The sequence below is a fragment of the Ambystoma mexicanum genome, chromosome 4p (genome assembly GCF_040938575.1).
Source record: "Ambystoma mexicanum isolate Mex_15411 chromosome 4p, UKY_AmexF1_1, whole genome shotgun sequence".
NCBI lineage: Eukaryota > Metazoa > Chordata > Amphibia > Caudata > Ambystomatidae > Ambystoma > Ambystoma mexicanum.
Genome location: NC_090927.1, coordinates 203,509,168 through 203,525,168, shown reverse-complemented (window position 1 = coordinate 203,525,168; position 16,001 = coordinate 203,509,168). Strand labels below are relative to the sequence as shown.

General features: G+C 43.1%; 1 protein-coding gene across 10 annotated transcripts in view; it reads right to left on the bottom strand.

Annotated features, from left to right (window-relative positions):
- HMBOX1 (homeobox containing 1) overlaps positions 1-16,001 on the bottom strand; it is an 802,934-nt gene that overhangs the window by 86,171 nt on the left and 700,762 nt on the right. For 4 of the 10 annotated variants that reach the window (XM_069605709.1, XM_069605704.1, XM_069605701.1 and 1 more), the window contains one exon: positions 12,689-12,783. The exons of 1 other annotated variant lie outside the window; for it this stretch is intronic. In XM_069605709.1, coding sequence (XP_069461810.1) covers positions 12,689-12,783 — 95 coding nt within the window. The remainder of the gene's footprint in view (positions 1-12,688; positions 12,784-16,001) is intronic. 5 more of the 10 variants (XM_069605710.1, XM_069605702.1, XM_069605707.1 and 2 more) reach the window with 2 other exon arrangements.

The following is a 16,001-nucleotide window of genomic DNA, read 5'->3' as shown; positions in this document are numbered from 1 at the left end:
GCCTGCGTTCCGGGATCGAGAGCGTGCAGGATTTAGCTTTAGCCCTTTCTTCGTCGGCTTTCAATGGCATGACAGAGGCATGGTTTTTTTCTTTCGTGGGGTTTGGGGCCTCCTTTTCGAAAATTTTTAGCATTTCCTGCCTGAATTCCTAACATTGGGCTAGTGTCGAGGATTTAGTTGAGCAGGATATCCTTCTCTCTGGAGAGGAATCGGATGATGAAGAAGTAGGTGACCTATAGTGCCTTTTCTTCGCCTTTCTCCGATGAGGACAAGGAATGGTACAATGCGCTCCTGGAGCGTGAACGCTTTTTCGATCTCTTCCTTCGAGGAGAGTCGCCTCTTGAATTGGACGAGCGTTTCTTTGATGGATTATTTGAGGGGGATTTAGTAGGGGCCTACCAACCGCTATTTCACTTTACGCTCTTTCAGAGCCTAACCAGACATGGACTGACAGGACTCGCAGTCCGCCGTCCTATGCTCCACGCCAAGGCACCACAGACACACTCGATGAGGATCTGTGAGGGACATCTTGGCGTCGCAGTTGTGACACTTTTTGAAACCAGTCATCGGGGTTGATGGTTTTGAAGACGAGGCCATTGTACTCGATGACACAGTTTCTTCTCACAAAAAAAAGTACTGTATGCAGAAGACCAGAAGTGAAGCCAATGGGCGCTGCGCATGCTATTTATACACAGACGATGACATCGACCCGGAGATGGAGGACATCGAGGGACATTGAGTCGACCGCATTGATGCACAGCGCCCTCTGCCGAATTAATTTTTTTCCGAAGCAGCTAAAGTGGGAAGGATATCTAAAGATGAGGAATACGTGGAAGCACACGATCCATTGAAAAGTGTAAATGCAACTCTGGAGGAAGGCAGAAGCACTGTGTGAACATAAGAAGACCTGGCAGGAGAATACATCAGGCAATCCCAAGTGAGTGAAAGCAAGAAAGCCTGGCAGAAGAATAGGCCAGACAAACAAGCCCGAGTACAACCAAGGAGGTCCTGCAAAGAAACATCAGGACTGAAGAAAGGATTGTGTTGATTAAAAGACAAAGAGGTTCTGAGAAGAAACATCAGAACTAACTGTTGTGTGTGTGTGTGTGTGTGAAACTTTGGTTAGCAAATAGAAATCCAGGAGAAGGGAACCAACCTCTGGAACAAGGATCTCTATCGTGGAAGAACTTGTGTTGGAGCCATTTATTCTTCTTTTGTGAACACTTTTCTAAACCTCCCATGGGTAAAGACACTTCCTGTTTCACCTTAGAGTTTAGTTTTAGTACGGGGGTCAGAATAGAACTTTGGACGTGATAAAGTATTGATTTTGACATCCTGACAAAGACAGATGCTTAGTTGTGGTTTAGGTAGTGAAATTCCTCTTAGAGCAGGGTCAGAGAGACCTTTTCCCAACCAGTTTTATTTTGAATAAAACTTTTTTTTTTATTGATTCAGTTGAATTAAATCAACTTTTCAATATACAAATATAAAACATTAAAAAGAAGGTAAACACTAGAACAAAAAATTACAACTTATTGAAATTGGGAAAGAAAACCAAAACTCTTTAACCAAACACATGGCTATCTTTTGTCTAAGTTTCATTCCTGACTCTTCACATATGATGTCAGGGTGCAATCGGGCTCAGTTGACACAAAATAGGGATCCCACACAAATAAATTAAGCTCTAGCTCCACAGTTATTACATCTGTTGAAGAGTAGACTAACACCTTGTCCACCAGTGGGACAAATACCCAAACAACCAGGTTCCAGTACTAGAACATTTATACCTGGGGAAAGATCTAGACAAGTTCTTTTTTCTACCATTGGGCTAGATACTTTAGAAAGAACATGAGAACCCAATTGCCATCAGGGCCAAAGAATAGGAGTAAGGCTTTTCCTCTTGACTTCAAGCAATTGTACCTACTAGGCCAAACGTGGAGGGGAATACTTTCAAGCGTTTCTTTCCCCATGAATGCCGAATTCCCAGTAGGGATCAAACGATCATCTCCCTAGCACTTAAGGTAAAAGTTCCTACCAACTCAGTTTTTCATCTTATGCCCCTGGGAGAGAGTCGACGGAAGAAGAGATTAAGAGTACTATCTCTCCTATCCAGGGGGAAGAGATCAAAATTGCCCTGTTGAATTTGTCTCATAGTCTGATACGCGTAAGAGGGGCGAGACAGTAGGCCTCTTAGTACATGAAAACCTCTGTGTACCTTGCCCCCACTGAATTCTAGGAAGGGAGATGGAAAGAATCCAGAGAAACAACCTGGTGGGAGGTGGGACCAAGAATAATTTTTTTTTGTGTGGCTCAAAGATGGAGTCGGAGATAAACTCTGGCTCTAGTAACAATTAGACCGTGTCAAAACGACTAGGGAAAGCGATAAAATACACCGATACCCCATTATCATGCAAGATCCCTCTCCCCTTGAAAACAGAAGTGTGTGACGCTCCCGAAATCATGGGCACTCTGTTGTCATCTTCAGAGAACAAGAGGTCTAAAACCTCAATGTCCTCCCACAGGGGTGACAACCTTATGGGATCTAGAGGAGATGGGAAAACCATTCTATGCCCCGAGAGAGTTAAGAGCCGAGTCATGTGAGGAATGTGGGTTCCCTGCAGGATACCGTCCACTAGAACTGGAAGGTTTCTCCTGTGGAAGTTTGGGACACCCCACAAAACATTGCACGTTCAATAACTGAAAAGCTTCACCTCACCAACAGAACAGAAATTCAAAAAGGAGCAAGTTACGTACCTGTAAATATTGTTCTCCAGCATGGGTCTGGCATGGATTCACATGCTCATTCCCCTTCGTCAGGCTGGGAATCCTCGGTAAAAGAAAAAAACAGTTTCACTTTCACTTACCAACTATATTTCTCCTCTAAACCAATTACTGTCCTCTGGGTCATACTGCCCCCAGCCAATGACAGTCCTTTCCCTAAGCCCCTCCTCTGGCAGCCATCTTCAGATTTGGTAAACACAAAGTGGCAGTATGACAAAGAAGAGCCGCAGCGAGGTCAGAGGGAGGGTTAGCATGTGAATCCATGCCAGACCCATGCTGGAGAACAATAGTTACAGGTAAGTAACTTGTTCCTTCTTCAGCATGGGGTCTGACATGGATTCACATGCTCATTAATAATGAATACATGGCAGTAGAACCGTACACAACCACGGGAGGTGGCAAAGCTCAACAGAAACAATGAACTCTTGCCCCTGGAACAGACTCACCTCAAGCAAATAGGTTGCGTAGCAATGTCGGCTGAGCTGGCGTGATTGGAGCACTAGGCCCCGCTCCGTCGTTGCCATCCTCCTCTTCCACATCCTTGTGGACTGTGTGAAAGGACTCCAGGTCCAAGTCGTCCATGGACGAAACTTCCATGGCCTGAGACACGGCATGGGGTTGGCTCGGGGCATCGTTGCCCCCCCTGCTCCCTTTTCCATTCTGAGGGGTCGGAGCCAGGCTCAGACGGCATCCTCTTCTCCAGCATGCCAGAAGACTTTGTCGAAGTCACTGCGGTAGTTTCTCACCTCGGAGGCAGGGACACCTTCTGCGTTGTGGGGGCTACCTTTACCGGGTCAGCCCCTTGTGCCTTTGTGAGACAAGCCGCTACCAGCTCCATCATCCACGAAGACCCCTACACAAACACGTTGCGTAGCCCGCACTTGGTGCAGGGCCTTAAGAGGGAACTTCCTTCTCCGTCATTGTAACGCTTACCTTGGAACTCTGCGGGAGCGTAATGCCTTCTCAGCTATAGGATCTGTTATCTGGGCTCTTATTCTGTGGAAACAACAATTATAACAACAAAACTACTGTAATTCCCATTTGCAAACAAAAACTGTGGTGCAGTGTACCTTTCAATAAACCCTCCCTTCTCACCTGGGTTTATGTTTTGTGGAGCTCACCAGCCTGTATTCTAAAGGGGCGCGTTGGGCTGAATAACTTTAACCTGAGTGGCTGTGGTGTTGGCAGATTCTTAACTAAATTAATTCCGATCCTCTTCTAAAGGTATCTTGGGTAAGTCGTTCGGTGAAAATAGAATTATGTACAGTTCATCAGATTCTGAGTTGCCCCTACGTTGGATAGATCTCCCTTACTAAAATTCTCCTTTATTTTTGCAGGCTCTTGGTTCCCAGAAACGGGCAGATGCTGCAGTATGGCTACAACTATACTCGGTTTGAGGAAACGTTAAAAAAACGTCAGTTTGTCGAAACGGAGTAATTACTGCCTTCAGAGACAAGCGCAGTAATTAAGTGAAGAAAAGCATTGCTGAGACTTCAGGTAAGCAGAAATGTTACTTCTTCTTTCTTGTCTTTTTACAAGTTCATTCATTCACTAAATACCTTTGTTTTTCTTCTACAAAAACTGTAGAAGAAAATACCTTTGGACGATGCAGAGACTGCTGAGGAAAACTTTTGGATGAAGGTTCTGCGACCGAGAACAAAGGCTGCTGAGAGAAAAAATGCTGCAGCTGCGACAGAACTTCTGACAGAAGATGCAGTGACTACGAAACTAACAGCAGACTGAGGAAAAGCTTCGCAAAAAACTTTGGTTAGGTAAGTCTTTACAATTATACTGCATTCTGTTTTTCTGTGGAAATTAATATCTTTTATCTCGTTTTTCTATTGACAGGTTCTGTTAGGAGATCGCTGGTAGCGTTACCTGCGGTCAGCGGAGAAGACGCGAAGTGAGCGCTCCAGCGGAGGCAGGGCTTAAGTAGCTCCCTCTGAAACAGGTGTAGCTTGCACTGCGAGTTAACTATGGAATTAGCGGCAGCCATGTTGAGTATAGGGGAAACAACTATGTAAGTGCAATAAGCCTATGGGTGCAGTGCTAAGAGTGAGGAAAATGCCTTTTGTGCCAGGCTTGAAGCCACTGTTTCCCAACTGATTGATATCAAGTTTTTTGCCTCCGTAGTGTTTCTGAAATGGATCTGTATTCCTTTGCTGGGATCATGACAGTCAAGGCCGGAAGTGTGGAGTAGGCATGATGGTGCTCTGGAAACTTCGATGATCCTCACCATCAGCAGATGGAGAGAAGTGCACTCAGGCTCTTTTGGAACAAAAATAGAAAGGTTTTCGGCGAAAAACAAGAAAATGTAGAAGTAGCTCACGGAGCAAAACTTGAGGACTCCCAAAACTGAAACGTGCGGTAAAAATCTGAACATGGCTGGCAGAGAAGGGGCTTAGGAAAAGGACTGTCATTGGCTGGGGGCAGTATGACCCAGAGGACAGCGATTGGTTTAGAGGAGCGATACAGTTTGCAAGTGAAAGTGAAACTTTTTCTTTTAATGAGGATTCCTGGCCCGATGACGGGGAATATTCATGAGCATGTGAATCCATGCCAGACCTTATGCTGGAGAAGATAGGTAAACTGAACAGTGGGTTTTCCTATGTGAGCATTATGTGTGCTCAGTCTAAGGAATTAACTCAGGGAAAGGATGAAAACAAAAGGGGAACAGAATTTTTTCTCTGTGCGGAGGAGAACACCACCCATAGAACTCCGGCCAACCCTAACAAGAAACAGGGTACCAACCCCTATCTGTTTAACGGCGGAAGGAACACCTGTAGGGTACCCGCCACTATACAAGGAACTCAAATCTGGGCAGAATTAGCAGAAACAAGGGTTGCTCCACCCACCCTCAGTTTCTGCCCAAAGGTTGGAGGGGAACTTTTTCAAAACTAGGTACAATGTATCCATGGCCACACTGAAGTTTACCCTGAGATTAAGATACCCTTAACCATTCTGGGAAAAGAAATTAAAATCACAGTGGGTTTGACAGGTGGCACAAATAAAATTAAGAACTACTAGGGCTGGGATCTCTCTCCCCCCCCTCTCTCTCCCCCACCTAAAAGAACCACCTAATCTACTAGTGGAAGAACCCATACCTTGTTTCCCTGGAGAAAAGAACACCCTAGGTAATGTCAGCAACCATTCCCATTCTTTTTCACCTTGCGAATTTTGGAAAGAATGGATTTTGCTAGAAGGTCCTATTCTGGGGTGGGGAACAAAAATTAAGGAAAAAGGCAATCCTCTGGAGGGAACCCAAAGACAAAATCTAATTAGAAACCTTTGGGTGGCAAGCTCGGTCTCAAGGGGAAGGGTATTTGATGAATCGGATGGAGTCATCACTGTTTTCCGGTGGTGACCTTCCCCAATGTGGCGAGGGGACAGCAGCCGCTACCTGATCCTGACCCTGGGGCGGCTACGTGAGGATCATATTTGGGGAGACAACCTGCGGGTGAGATTCGGTAGCCCCTATTTTCTCTTGAAAAAAACCCTCCCATATCCAACACCCTCATGGCCCTATTGTGATACATCCAGTCCTTCTCCCATGAAGACTATGGACATGACTCCCTCCAATTCCACTCATTAACTATTCAGAACTAATTCACCATTTAAGAATACTGGAAATGGTTATTTAGGTTTTCCAAGTCAATCTTCAGAAGTGAACTTCATAGCCCAATGACTAAAGTACTGGTACAAAGAAGCTGAACAGAACAGTGAAGATCAGTGAAAGCCAGAAGACCAACGTGTGCTCTAGTTTTTGTAGAAATATACCTATGCCTGGGAAAATTAAATTAAAAGGCAAGTGAAGCAGAGAATCGGTTAACCGCGGGAGGGATGGAAGACTGCAACAAGAGCCGGTGTGTCCACCCTGAGGCAGTCGGGACCCTGGGGCGTGTCTGCGGTAATGCCGAGTGGAAGTACATGAAACACAAGTAACCGAGAACGAACAAATGAACTTGATGTGCCAAGCGGGATTAGACAGCAAACAAACCACTTTCAAGTAAAAGGATATATGTTATGCACATATGGGGAAAACCCAAACAGGATGGAATACAGTTTGACAAAGAAAGTGTATATGCAACTCTGGGGAAAGGCAGAAGCACCATGTGAATATAGGAAGTCCTGGCAGACGAGTACACCGGGAAATCCCAAGTGAGTGAAAGCAAAAAAACCTGGCAGAATAATAGGCCAGTCAAACGAGCCCGAGTAAAACCAAGAGGTTCTGAGAAGAATCAGGACTAGAATGTGTATGTCAATTGTTGTGAGTCTCAAAAGGCACAAAGAACTGTTGTGTGTGAGACTTTGGAGAGCAAAGAGAAATTCAGGGGAAGGGAGCCACCTCCTGGAACGAGGATCTCCACCCTGGAAGAACTTTTGTGTTGGCGCCATTTATTCTTTTGTGAACAATTTTCTAAACCCCTCAGGGTCAGATTAGAACTTTGGACACAGGACAGTATTGATTTTGATATTTTTGACAATGACTGACCCTTAGTTTTGGTTTAGGTAGAGAAATTCCTCTTGGAGCAAGGTCAGAGAGTACTTTCCCAACCACTTTTTTCAATAAAAGTCTTTAACCGAAAACATGGCTAACTTGTGTCTTAGTTTCATTCCTGACTCTTCACAGAACACATAGAAAAGAGAGATGAAACCTAGGATGTGCCACCTACCCAAAAGCTTAAAGATGTTTAAGAAATAAAGTAATATTTAGCTGTATTGCAGAAGAGAAACTGTGATATCCAGTCCGTCAACGGAGCCAGCATCAAATTGAAGCACATGGATAGGACCAATGATCAAACAAGCATTAAAAGGAAATAGAAAACTAACAAAAAATCTCAAGGTAAGCACAAATGGGTGCTTAGCGTGATAGGCCAGCAATAGTTCACAAAGTGACAGATTCAAAACAGATCTGGTTAGAGAATGGCATAGGAGACCCATGAACAGGAATTGAAGTGTATTACTTTCTGTTCACAGAAATTTCTATAATATTCCATTAGGCAACCGACTTTAGAAAATTCATCTAACTTCTCCATCATTCTTTTAGGAGAAACAGGAGGAGAAAAATCTTTTCTAATTAAAGCATATTACATTCCATTAAGGAAAGCAAATTCAGTTTATGTTCTTCTGAAATATTGCAAATCAGCAGCATAGTGGACAGATGCAAGAACATAGTTATAAATGACATTTCCTCTTCACCCAGCTAAACAAACAACTTTCTAATCGGTAGTGTGAGAAACAACAATATGCTGCACTACGAAAAGGAAATTCACAGGTCCTTAAACACAGCTTTCCCCAGGAGGATCTAGATGAACAAATGCCTTATTTCTACTTCAAGAATGGAGTGCTTACGGTTCCGAATATGGTACTTATCACACTGTTCCGCATGCAGATCCGGGACCAGCAATTCAATGCTAAACTAGCTACTTCTCATCACAAACTGGCAGGACTTTGAGCAGGACAATGTGGCACGACATGAGAGAGGAACAAGGTGGTGCACAGAAGCGCTAAACCTCTATTTACAACGAGCAGAAGGAACATAAGATGGACAGGAACCAGGGCAGATATGAAAACATTTATGTCGTCAGAGCTACATTTGTTCATGAATTCTCCTGCAAATAAACTGCCATTAGAAGAAATTGGAAAGAAGCAATATTTATGGAACACACGTGCATGCCTGCTAGGGTTTCCGCTTTATTAGCAGTTGTGGCTAAATATAATACAGACATGTTAGCTACTGATAAACCAAAGCAGCTTCAATATTACACTATGCTCATATTTTGTGAAGACACAATATAAATGCATTATATTAACGAAAGACACCTAAAGGAACCAGAGACATTCAGTAGAAAAGTGTCTCTTTGTGAGCTCCACTGAAGTGTACACTTGGTGCATGGTTCTTGCCCATATTTTCCATGGTATAACCATGCTAAACAGCTTGGGCATTCACTAGCACTGTTAAATCACAATTAAACTTGAGTTTAAAAAATCCAATGCGCATAAAGCCTTATGGACTCCTAATATGAAAGAAAAGCTCTATATACTTTGCAAGTATGAACAAGGGTCCACCCACATGGAGATAAAGCATGCCAGCATCACTATAAAACAAGGGAGGCATGAACAATAAGGCATCTTAAAGAGTGATTAGTGTACTCGACATTGCCACAAAGACCTTCACACAAATCATCTCCAAAAATCTGAAAGAGTAACTTAAAGATGAAAACAAATTTGACCTGTTCAGGGAGGATCTCACAATCGGCTGTTGGCTAAGTTTGCAGTCTGCAGAGTAAAGCACTGTAAAATCTCCTAACAGATACCTCTCAGGAACAAGCATGAGCCATCCAGAGTCACTCTGTAAAAGAACCTTGTCACAGAACTAAATACAACATGAAAAACAATGATCGAGGGCCACAAGAAGACAGGGGAAAAGTCTATCTAGATGGCCAAGTGATTGGTGCAGTGGTTTTGAGCTAGTGGTGCAGTGGTTTTGAGCTAAGAATGCCACATGGACAAGAAAATAAAACGAGAGAGAGCAGGAAGCAGTAGCTTCTGCTTTAATAAAAAAAAAAATAGGAATCAACATGAACATACCACGAGATAATAGAGCAAACTGAAGCCTCTTAGTCTAAGGATGAATCTGTTTCCAGTGCAAATAAAGAAGCCCATGAGGGAGAGTTTAGTCAGTGCTAAAGATGGCTGCCTCTTCCATCGACTGCGGGACTGCAACTGCCATCTGTAGTTCTCTGTGCCTTCTAGGGGGGCTCTCGATGTCTCTAGTATCACAGACTTTGTCTGATACTGGGTACTGGGCGCTTGGCATCAGAACAATTGATTCCCAAGAGCGCTGACAACAGTGAGCAGTGATGGTGACTTTCATTAAGCCCTCAAACCCTGTGTGGATGTGCGTTGTCAAGGTGGATCATTTGGGGAAAGACTGCCTGGGTCTGAGGGATGTCTGACCAAAGAACTGTTTAGTCCCATGCTCTATGATCAGGAAAATAGAGAAGGGTGTAGGTTAACACCACCACATGGAATGGATATATACAAAATCTTTAACAAGATTATGGCAGATTATAGCAACCCTCCAGTCACAGTGTAGACCGCCGTCTGTTCAATGGAGGCCCACTTTGAAGTGCTAGAGAGTTGACTAAAAAAGGTACAAAGCAGGAGGTGCAATCTCTGGGCTTAACGCTGGATTCGCTGACTGAGAGGGGTAACTAAGAATGAGGCTCAGATCCTGGATAAAGTAATTAGGGGAAAAAATACAGGCATCAATGCTTATACTGGATAAAAGACTTATGGCTGAAAATCAAAGGAGAGACGCTAATGTCAGATTTTTGACAATTCCAGCAGTGTTTATGCAACAAGATACCACCTTTTTTTTACATTAAAATGGGTGACTGTGATGATGGCAGAGACTTCCAGAAGGGTTTTTTTTAAGATTGGAGGCAGTCAACTTCACCAGCGGAACAAATGTGGAACGGTATACTAAGGTGGCAGTCCTGAGAAATCCAGACTCACAGGAGACACTGCTACAAAACACTGGCCAGGAGTGGCTTGCTGTAAACGAATGGCAAATGGATGTCATCTTCCCTACAAGACCAATGGCTCAATGCAAAAAATGACTGGGTTATTTGAAAGATTGCCAGACAGGCCAGTGTTGGCCATTGTATGGTTACCAGCCACACTGAAATTAATTTCATTATCAAGCCAAAAGATATGCTTCTGTGGAACCCGAGGTGGCCAAAACCTTTATGCAGAAAGTAGTGGATGGTTTAAGGGTGAAAAGGCTGGGAGGGTATTCTCCTGGTTGATACCGGGAAAACAGATCAAGCGCAACACATTCCCCTTAGGAACAGGGCGATGACATGTGCCATGACTTCAATAGCCCAGTCTGGCCAACACAGCTCTTCACCCTCCATAGCACCAGGTCAGCAAATTGAGTACCACAAGTGGGTCATAATAGTGACACTGGTTATTACAGGCTTTAAAAGCTGTAGATGTTCCTGCATGAATTGTAATATAATTCTCCAAAGTATTATTATGTGCAGTTGGTATTATATCTTTTTCCTATTTTGAATGTTGTGTCTTAGTCCAGAGGATTATTAGGATTTATGGGGTCTACTCTGTGGGCTGTTATCTGTCTTTCAATATCCCAGCTGCTAAAGAATCTATGGAGATTGTAGGTAGTTTCCATTCAAGATATTGTCATTGCGACAGATGCAAAACATGTTGGTGCTAAAGAGTACTTATGGTGTTCTTAATGTATTAATTTTGTTATGGAAAGCAGGAACTGATGTAGAATGTTTCTATTCAGACTCCAATCTTCTCCCTGAAGACTAATCCCAGTTATTATTCTTCCCCTCATTCGGTCCCATTTAAAAAAACAGTGAGAAATATTTCATCAATTGAATCTCCCCTTCTTATTTTAAATGGGTCTTTGTTGCAACGCAAAACATCCGATTGGTAATAAAAATCAAAGATCCTGAGGGTCAAGGGGAATGAGGAGAGCAGACAAGTGCACACGATAGCTTAATTTCTAGTGGGCTTCAGTCGACTGCTACTTGCCAGGCATTCCTTGGACACCATAGCGACCACTGAAAATGGATAGGTCCATTTGGTGTACTTTCTGAAGCGACACTAGATCCAGGATATCTGTAACGGAACACTGCAGTGGGGTGACATCAGATGTTTCCGACGCCCCCCCTTCCCTATGGAGTTTATTGCATGAGAACCTACTGCTGCGGATGGTAGTGGGGGCACTGATGAGTGTGGGGTTAAGGGGTGCAGACATTGGGGAGAAGAGCTGGAGGAAGTCACCAGCGGCAAAGGGAAACCCAACGCAAACGCAAGCTGTTCCCGTAGCTCTGGCTGTCCTTAATCTGAAGTCCGCCTGCTGCTCCAGAGTGAAGAACGATCTGCTAGATGAGAGCAACATGGGGGACGCTGGAGACTCGTAGATGGATAGTCATACTGACTTCTGACAAGGACATTATTGTAATTTATGTTTATTTTGTGTAGCACACACTGAAAACCCATAGGTCTCTAGCCACCAATGCAGCAGCGAAGAGAGGATAGATCACAAGATCTTAGTTGCTGATATGGCGGAGAAGGATTGGACAGCAGTTTACACACTGAGAGCAAACAGCCTGCTAAAGGGTAATGCTGCAACAGCAGTAAAGGTTTGGGTGCCACCCTACAGAGAGCAAGAGAGCACAGACCACAGACCACAAACCATCAAGAACCTCTTACATATGGGAAACAGAATGCTGCAAGAGACAGACAGGTGATATAAAGATGGAGGGTGAGAGAGGTGGAATTGAGAGAGAGGCCCTAAAGAGCATCAATTTTGGGGCATTCCAGGATGTGCATGGGAAGACTGTTACAGAGGCTGGGGTTGATGGATAAGGTGCCTCCTTATGCCCCCCCACCCGACCTTTGCAGCTACCCTTCAGGAAATCAGAGTGCTGTTGTGAGCGAAACCCATGGTCTGGCAAAAATGCTATCCCTCGATTCTGTAGTACACAGCTTTGGTGCCCCTTTGGCAATAAAGCTAAAAGTGTCTGACCTGCTTTCAAGATGTACATACGTACCATTCTCACTGTACCTTGTTTCTGCCAGGTGTGAATGTTATGCAGATAACAATGGTCAATGCTTAATTTCTTATTGACATTACAGGGATGTTTTACCTGCTACATTTACAATGATAATCCTCTTACCTTTAGCACCATGCCTGACAACTTTCACAGGCTATTAGCCATGGGTGCTTACAGTTTTGCGGACAGTACTCATGAGCAGTGACATGGTTCTAACTAAGTATATCAGCTAGCTAAAATTCTATATAGCTAGTCTAAACTACTCATGAGAACTCATGAGTGATCCTTGACAAGAATATTCGGCTGCTTACCTGTTCCGAATAATCATTTCCATCCACGTCATCGCTGTTAGAATGACCACCAGGGCTTTGTACATCTATCCCATGGCTCTCCAGGATTGCTGCTTCTTCGAAAAAAGCAAATAGGTCCCTAAATTATCTGATACAGTAATATAAAGGTTGCATGTCTTGAAAAATATTGCTGTATCCTGCACTCATTGTTGTCATATCCTTATAATAGCCACTGACTGCAAGACAACTAGGAACACGCAAATAAACACCATATAGCTGACAAAAGAAGTTAGCAGCAATAAAAGGGACACTTAGTATTTTATCTCATCAAAGTTTCACAACATCTTTGCATATCCCAGTTTAAATTTATTTTTTTTAAAATCTCTTTACAAGAGATTGGCCATTTTCTCTAGACTGTCTTAGCTCGACTTCTGCCCAACCAACCCCGCTTTCAAGTGACTGGGATGCCAGCTTTCCCTGTCAATTTAAGATTACTCTATTTGCACGTCTAAAGAAAAAGAATGGCCCGAGATAAAAGGCCCTAAGAGGAGAGCTATGCTGCAAACACTACCTACAGGGGCAGAATGATACACACCGAAGCAGCCTTCTAAGCAGAACACAACCCAGGCTGCTCGCTCCTCTTAGCGGATACAAAGCAAAATCATCTCTGGTTAGAAATCTAAACTCTGGGTTGCACTAAAGACACTCCACCATATCTAACACTTTATGCTTCCTACAACAATTTTCAGATATCATTATTTGGTATGACAACTGCTGAAAACCACTGCAACAAATGTCATTTTAATGCTACAGGTATAAGGACTTCAAAATAAAACTAGAAGAACTGCAATGAAACACAATCCTACAAAACGTTAAAAAAAAAAAAAAAGGGAACCATAAAAATGAAACCTATTTCAATTACATCTGCGAGCAGAAGAACATCCAGCACAACATTCTGGCAATATTTGTTCGAGCGAGTACCTTTTTCCTTTCAAATCAGGTCAAAATCCAAATGTTAATAAATGTGGAGTGTCACAATGAACAAATGGATGAGAGTTCCACGTCCAGGGTGCAGTTACAGAAAAGTCTTGAGAAGATGTAATAATTCTCTAACATCTGAGAACACTTAACTGTAGGACATCTGGGTAGTTGCGTGTAGAATCTCAAATGACCAGTTTATAGGATGGGAGTTGGGCTGCTTCTATTACAGAGCATGGCCAAAATACAGAGTCGTAACACTGAGAAAATAAAAACCTCAACACAAATGGATGCATAATGGACACATACACACTCTGCCAGACTGCCAAAGGCCATATTAAACTAGGTAACTATAGAGAGGGACTGAAAGCCAAACACATATACAATCAGAGAAAGCGAGATGAACAAAGACACTAAAAGACACAAAGAAGCAGCTACAGAACCAAGAGAAAAAACTGATGAGTAAACAAGAGCGGCTGACACATACAGAATGACAGAATGTGGAACAGGTACCTACATAAGAGACAAACAAGATAGACCTACACTTCTAGAGAAAGGAAAGACTAAAAGCTAACCCTGTGGCACTGTGAGATTACAAGAATAAAGAAAACCAACAGCCAAACAGACACAGCTACAGACAGAACGAAAGGAGAGACACCAAGGAAAATAAACAAACTGAACAATACAGAAAGAGATTGGGAGAGAGACAGAGACCTTTAGAGATAGACTGATAGAGCCAGAGGCAGGAGAGGGGAGACTGAAAAATACCAAAATGACAGAGGGACTGTGAAATATATGAAGAGGACACAGACACAAACCAGGCAGTATAGCGTCCTTTCATCGACACCTGTTATTATTATGACAGGAGTATTGTTGCGGGGGAGAGAAAGCGAGGGGGAGGAAAAGAGGGTGAGGAAAAGGGGAGGGATTAATGGGAAGAGGGGAGGAGAGAGGACGAGAGGGGGACAGAGGGAGTGGGAAAGGGGGGGGAAGTGAATGTATGTAGGAGCGGGAGAACACACACACACATGATTGATAGGCAAGTACAATAACAACAAAAGACAGATATGGGAACAAAAACCAGCACAAAAACACTGAATGATCTGGGCATAGAGTTACAAATAGGGAAACACAAAGAAAGGTAGCAAAAGGAGTACTTTTCTGTCATTGTTTATTTTTGCTAGACTCCACTTTAGAAAAAGAAATTCCACAGTGGGTGCGAATAACTTAGCGAGGCTGTACATTATCTTGCAGGAGAGCTTGCAAAAATGCATAGCTGAAATGTACATCTGTCTCCCTATTACCACATTACAGTAGGTGTTGAGACAAATTGATCTGTTACAACAATGTGCTGAATCCCATCTTTGAACTAAAATATGTGAAAACTGGGAGATCGAAAAAAACTACACAGTATGTAATATTCTTAAATTCATGGAAGCCTGCAAATCCATAAATGGTTTGGGAGAAACAGTGATTGATGGCGGAAGGAAAGTAAGGATAAAATGTTGAGTGATTAGTCCCCCTCTCAACGCCGGCTTTTTCGAGATTTCAAAGACGGTGGCTGCATTCAGTCAAAAAAGCAAAAAGATGTTGTGAACCTGTGAGGAGATGCAATCTAAAAAGCAACCCACTGTGCACATTATACATTGTTAACCCCCCCCAACCCCCACCCCAATCAATTAGTGATGGTGTCAAACTAGCATGGATGATCATTAATGGTGCTCTGAAGATAGGGGGGGGGGATGGAGAAGACAATAGGAGTCCTTAAGCAATACAAAAGGTAATCATGGATGTCCCCGGTGGTGTCTTTACTCTGGAAAGACCATTAACGTGGCAATAATAATAAACTGTATTTAATTCATGAAAGATAGTGGAGTATGAGATTTGACAAAAACACAGAACTCTAAATATGAGTACATAAAATCCACTGCTTTAGTTACATTACTGACAGATGTGTCGGCCTTAAGGTGTCACTGTAATTTACATAATATGCATGTTACGCCTGCATGATGCTATAAATTACAACTGTATACGGTAGTCACAGTGGATCAGGCCCAACATGTTTCGTTACACTTACCTCCTAGTTGTAAATATGTATCAGTAACTGTTTATGTCTTACACACATGCTGCAAATGTGACACCTTTTTGCGTCATTAAAACAACCTATTTAGGAGCAAGTTAGTTATGTAGAGAAGTATCGAAAAAGCTTGTGAATAGCAATGCAAGTTACTACTATGTGGCTATTCACCAACATTTGCATTGCCCACCTCTGGATGCGTGTGTAGTGTACGAAGTCACACGTATGGTATGCAATTGTAAGAACATGTGTTCTAGAAAAATGTGTGCGACTCAGCCC